Source organism: Aquila chrysaetos, unplaced genomic scaffold, assembly GCF_900496995.4.
Source record: "Aquila chrysaetos chrysaetos unplaced genomic scaffold, bAquChr1.4, whole genome shotgun sequence".
NCBI lineage: Eukaryota > Metazoa > Chordata > Aves > Accipitriformes > Accipitridae > Aquila > Aquila chrysaetos.
This window is the reverse complement of record NW_024470404.1, coordinates 1-5,210: the sequence shown is the minus strand read 5'-3', so window position 1 is coordinate 5,210 and position 5,210 is coordinate 1. Positions and strand designations below refer to the sequence as shown.

Here is a 5,210-nt window from a genome sequence, read left to right as displayed (position 1 = left end):
TTTTGGGTAACCCCCACCCCCACCCCACTTACACATGGGGCGGAGCTGGGCGACGAGCTCCTCCTGCGACCACTTGAGCCACTCGCGGGGGTCGGCGGTGGCGGCACAAAGCGGGGGGCCGCCGGCGCAAAGTGGGGGGCTGCCGGCGCAAAGCGGGGGGGCACAGGGGCGGCTGCACTCCTCCATGGCCGGGACGTTCAGGTAGTGAACCAGGACGATGTCGGGGTTCTGCAGGGGGGGGGGGAGGCAGGACAGCCGGGTCTGTGGTTTTGGGGGGTGGCGGACCCCCCCAGCGTAGTTTTGGGGGGTCTCTGTGTGCCCCCCCCCAGGTTACCTGCAGCAGCCAGTAGCAGCGGCGGTGGAAGGTGGGGACGATGGAGGAGTGGACGTAGCAGCCGTAGAGGCACTGCAGGGAGAGGCGGGCTGGGGGGGGGGCCCTGACACCCCCCCCACCAGAAAGCAGGGGGCCCCCCCCCCGATACGCCCAAACCACCCTTTGGGGGTCTTCACAGCCCCACGTCACTCTCCGGGGGTCCTCAACCCCCAAAATTACCAACCGGGGGGTCCTCACCCCCTCATCTGCCTTGCTGGGGGTGGCCCTGGCACGCCCAAATCACCCCCTGGGGGTCCTGATACCCCCCAAAACACCCTTTGGGGGTCCCCAGCACCCCCAGACCCCCGCCTTGGGGATCCTCACCCCTGCCATCCCCAGTCAGGGCTCCCCAGTCGCCCCTTCCCCGCTCCCCCCAGCTGTGCCGGGGGGCAGGGGATTTGGGGGGCAGGGGATTTTGGGGGGGGGGGGCTTGGTGATTTTGGGGGGGCCCCCCCTGCCTCCTACCTCCACCCCCTGCACCTTCAGCTTCATGTGGTCCTCGCGGGTGGTCTTGCCGTCCTTGCGCTTCTTCCAGCAGTAGCCATCCTTGCGGTACTTCACCTTCTTCCGGTTGTAGAGGATGACGGAGCCGTTCTGCGGCCTGGAAATGGGGGTGAGATGGGGGGAGGGGGGCACCCCACGGCCTGCCACCCCCCCACGGCACCCCACGGCGCCCCACGGCACTGCCCCACGGCCGCCCCACCTGGTCTTGGGGGAGCAGGAGAGCCACTCGTCGTGTTTCTCGAAGGTGATGAGATAGGAGGCGATTTCCTGGCAGGGGGGTGGGAAAGGGTGAGGTGGCCCCCTGTGTCATCACGCTGTCACCCCCCCCCGTGTCACCCTCGCTGGGTCACGTTGCTGTCCCCCTACCTGGTCACGCTGTCACTCATCATCCCCGACCCCACTGTCCCCTGATGTCCCCCACTGTCCTGCTGTCCCTGACCCTGCGCTGTCTCCTGGCCCCCCGTTTCCCCACTGTCCCCGTGTCCCTACCACCCTGTCCCCCCCCGTGCCCCTGCCGTTCCCAATGCCCCGTGTCCTTGCTGTCCCCGCTATGTCCTCAATACCCAGCCCCCCCCGTGCCTGTCCCCATGTCCCCCTGCGTCCTCACCGTCCCCATTCCCCACCCTGTCCCCGAGTGTCCCCACGTCCCCCCCCTCGCCTCCCCCACCTCATTGGTGTTCCAGCGCAGCTGCTCCTTGGGCAGGACGGGGCATTTGGGCAGACACTCCACCAGCTTCCGGGGCAGGAAAACCTTCAGGTGGCTCCTCTCTGCGAGGGAGGGGTCAGTGTCCCCTCCGTGTCCCCCCCCCCCCCCCCCGTGTGTCCCCCCCCATTCCGTGTCCCCCCCACCCCTTACCAGAGACCTCGGTGGGTTCCTTGCTGCTCATCTTGGGGATGCAGCACGGGGCCCTCAGAGCTCCCCTCGGGGCGCGGAGGAAGGGCTCGCACCTGGAGGGGGGTGTCACTGGGTATCACCCCCTCTCCCGTGTTGTGTCCCCCCCCCAAGTGCGTGATGGGGTGGGGGGACGGTGCCCCAGGCGTGGGGACACTGTGGGGACGTCGCTCATGGCTCCCCAAAGGTGCCCCATGGCTCAGGCCTGGCTACTCCTGGGACACCGTCACCATCCTCAGCACCCTGCCCCACAGCACCCCACATCCCTGCACCACACCCCAAAGATCCCTGCCCCGCTACCCCCCACATCCCTCCCCACACTCCAAAGATCCCTGCCCCGTGGGCCCCCACATCCCATCCCATACCCCCGTCTTATGGTACCCCAAAGATCCCTGCTCCATAGCCCCCCGCATCCCTACCCTACGGCCCACCACACCCTATGGTACCCCATATCCCAGCTCCATGGCACCTCACATCCCTGAGACCCCCACCCCATGACACCCCACATCCCCCTCCAAAACCCCATGCCATGGCACCCCACAACCCCCAGACCCTCACCCCATGACACCCCACAACCCCACCGCACATCCCAGCCCCACAGCCCCCACACCCCCACCCCATGGAACCCCACATCCCCCCCCCGCCCCATGACACCCCGCATCCGCACCCCCCACATCCCCGCCCCACGGCACCTCACACACCCCCCGTCCCCGTCCCCGCCCCGGCCCCACCTGCCGGCAATGAGAGGCCGCCGCCGCCTCCGCCCCCGCCGCCGGCCGCCATCTTCCCGCCCCGCCGGGGGCCACCGCTGACAGCGCCGCCGGCGCGTGACCTCAGCGCGCACGGAGGGGCGGGGCCGCGCCGCGAGGGAGGGGCGGGGCCAGGCGCTGGGAGGGGCGGGGCCGCAGGCGGGGCCGAGGGGGCGGGGCGGGGCCGAGGGGGCGGGGCGGGGCCAGCTCCCGCGGCGGCTATGGGGCAGTAGAGGAGGCGGCTGTGGGGCACTATGCGAAGTCACTATGGGGCAGTATAGGAGGCGGCTATGGGGCACTATACAAAGTCAATATGGGGCACTACAGGAGGCGGCTATGGGGCAGTGTAGGAAGTGGCTATGGGCCCCACACGAGGCAGCCGTGGGGTGCTGCAGGAAGCGGTTATGGGACACGGTATAGGGTCAGCGTGGGGCCCGTAGGAGGCATCTATAGGGCACAACAGGGGGACGCTATGGGGCCCACGGGAGGGGGCATAAAGGGCGGGGCCGTGGGGCGGAGTCACCGTCCTGAATGGCTCCTCCCACCCATCCAGCAGCCCCCACGGGAGTGGGGGGGCTCCTCCTGCCCCCTCCGCGGGGGGGGGCTGTGGGGCAGGGGGGGGGCCCCCCCCCTCCCCCCGGCTCACCTGGGGGTCCCCGCCCCACGCCTGCCGCTTCATCCTGGGGGGGGGGAGGAGGGCAGAGAAAGAGAGGAGGGGGGGCGTCATCTGCGCACCACCCCACGGCCCCCAAACCCGCCTGTTTTCACCCCAAAACCTCACTCGTCAATGCTGCTCTGCCTCCGCTTCAGCTCCTCCAGGTGGGAGCGGACCGAGGGGGTGCCACCGCGGGGCGGGGGGCGGCGGCGGCGGGGGCGGCAGAGTGAGCGCGGCGAGGGCAGCGGCGAGCCCGGCGCGCCGGGGGGCGGTTGTCGGTGCTGGTAAATCTGGGGATAAACCCGGGAGTTTTGGGAAAAACATGGCGGCGAGGCGGGTCGCCGTATGTATACCGTGAGCGGCGAGGCCTGGCGGTGTCGGCGTGCGTCCGTCTGGCGAGGGCTGGAGGGACGGAAGGGCGTGGTCTCAGGACGACGCCCCACTTCGTTACCGGCGCCTAACGAGCCCAGCGCTGACGAGGTTCCCTACCTCGACGACCAGAGCCTGTCGGGCCTGGTGGCGTCGGTGTCGCGGCGACAGCGGCTGACGGTGTGGGATTGCCTGGGGGGGGGGGGGGGCGTTAGTGGGGGGTACGGGGGGATTTGGGGGCCTTCGGGGCCGTTTCCGACACTTTTGGGGCGGTTCAGGGCAGGGTGTGAAGCCCGACTTATTGACCAGACTTATCAATATAATCAATATAATCAATAAAGATATACTAATTATATCAATAGTTTTACATCTATCCAGCCCTACCAATGTGATCGATATTGATATAATTAGTATCAACATATCAATTATGTAAATGTTTTATGTTTATCCAAATCCGGCAATCACTATCAAATCTATCAATAATTTTGGCTATCCAGACCTACCAATACAATCAATAAACATAAAATCAACACTGATATAATCAATATTGATAATTAATACTAATACATTAATTAGAAAAATAATGTTATGGGTGAACAAGCTTACAAATGTAATCAATATCGATATAATGAATATCAATATATCACTTCCATCAATAATTTTATGTCTATCCGAACCCATCAATGTAATCGGTATCGATAAAGCTGCCATTAACATAATCAATTTTGCCAATATAGACACAATTAAAGTATTGATTGTATCGATGATGTAGGGGTGCAACGAGGCGCTGTTTATCTATTACTGATGCAATTTACATGTTAAACAATGCACATAAACACAGGAGGCATCGATCATACGTACGTCAGAGACGTCGGTGAATATACTCATGACGGACACTAATAGATTCAGACGTTAATTAGAAAAGGCTCATTAGCGCACTGTAATCACTCTCCACAGGTGCAGTGGGGTCTGTGGGTGTCGTTAACGGCCATGGGAGTGACCCCCCCCCCCCCCCCGGGTGCCCCCAGATGCCCCCCCCCCCCCCCAGGCAGGGAGCCATTTTGGGGTCTGTACCTGGCGAAGCGGCCGAGGGCTGCCCAGGGCTTGTCCTCCATGTCGGGGGGTCCTGGGTGCTGCGGGGAGGGGACGTGGGGGGAACAGCATGAGGAAAATGGGGGGAATGGGGGGAATGGTGATGAAGTGGGGAGGGAAAAATGCAGGGAAAGGGGGGTAAAAGCGTGAGGGGGAGAATAAGGGAAAACGTGAGGGGAAGCGGAGGCAAAGCGGGATAGGAAAATGGCGGGAGAAGGGGGGAAAGCGTGAGAAAAAAAGGAGGGGAAAATGTGAAGGAAATGGAGGGAAAAGCGCAAGGAGGGAAAAGGGGGAAATGGGGCAAAAGAGGGGAAAGCGTGAGGGGAATGGAGGCAAAAGGGTGAGGAGAAAAGCAGGGGGAAGGGGGGAAGCGTGAGGGGAAATGGGGGACGAGGAGGGAAAAGTGTGAGGAGAAAAGAGGGGGAATGGGGGAAAAGTGTGAGAGGAAAAGTGGGAAAAGTGTGAGCAGAAAAAGGAGGAAAGGTATGAGGGAAAGCATGAGGGAAATTGGAGAAAGGAGGGAAAAGCCTGAGGGCAAAATGGGGAGAATGAGGGAAAAGCGTGAGGGGAAAATTA

General features: G+C 63.3%; 2 protein-coding genes across 3 annotated transcripts in view; both read right to left on the bottom strand.

Annotated features, from left to right (window-relative positions):
* Positions 1-2,550, bottom strand: part of CAMTA2 (calmodulin binding transcription activator 2) — a 9,413-nt gene extending 6,863 nt beyond the window's left edge. Inside the window, 7 exon segments of the mRNA XM_030006970.2 lie at positions 33-228; positions 335-406; positions 839-974; positions 1,077-1,144; positions 1,545-1,645; positions 1,734-1,825; positions 2,501-2,550. Of these exon segments, the coding sequence (XP_029862830.1) occupies positions 33-228; positions 335-406; positions 839-974; positions 1,077-1,144; positions 1,545-1,645; positions 1,734-1,764 (604 nt within the window). The 5' untranslated portion in view covers positions 1,765-1,825; positions 2,501-2,550.
* A 91-nt stretch (positions 2,551-2,641) lies between these two features.
* On the bottom strand, positions 2,642-4,917 carry INCA1 (inhibitor of CDK, cyclin A1 interacting protein 1). Of its 2 annotated transcripts, XM_030006966.1 has the most exons (5): positions 4,617-4,917; positions 3,663-3,734; positions 3,300-3,575; positions 3,165-3,198; positions 2,642-2,965 (listed from the first exon to the last, which is right to left on the bottom strand). In XM_030006966.1, exons 1-5 carry the CDS (start codon positions 4,655-4,657, stop codon positions 2,921-2,923), a joined length of 468 nt encoding a protein of 155 aa, XP_029862826.1. In that variant the 5' UTR covers positions 4,658-4,917; the 3' UTR covers positions 2,642-2,920. The 2 variants fall into 2 exon arrangements, with proteins under 2 accessions (XP_029862826.1, XP_029862825.1); XM_030006965.1 differs by having other exon boundaries at positions 2,642-3,198.
* Between the last annotated feature and the right edge of the window lie 293 nt (positions 4,918-5,210).

What these genes read in the sequence shown, in the direction of transcription:
- INCA1 (XM_030006965.1), bottom strand. Translation starts at nt 4,657, where the DNA reads ATGGAGGACAAGCCCTGGGCAGCCCTCGGCCGCTTCGCCAG. An exon ending in GCCCTCGGCCGCTTCGCCAG is followed by an intron (nt 3,735 to 4,616) that starts GTACAGACCCCA and finishes CCCCCCCCCCAG; the next exon opens with GCAATCCCACACCGTCAGCC. An exon ending in AGGCAGAGCAGCATTGACGA is followed by an intron (nt 3,199 to 3,299) that starts GTGAGGTTTTGG and finishes CCCCCCCCCCAG; the next exon opens with GATGAAGCGGCAGGCGTGGG.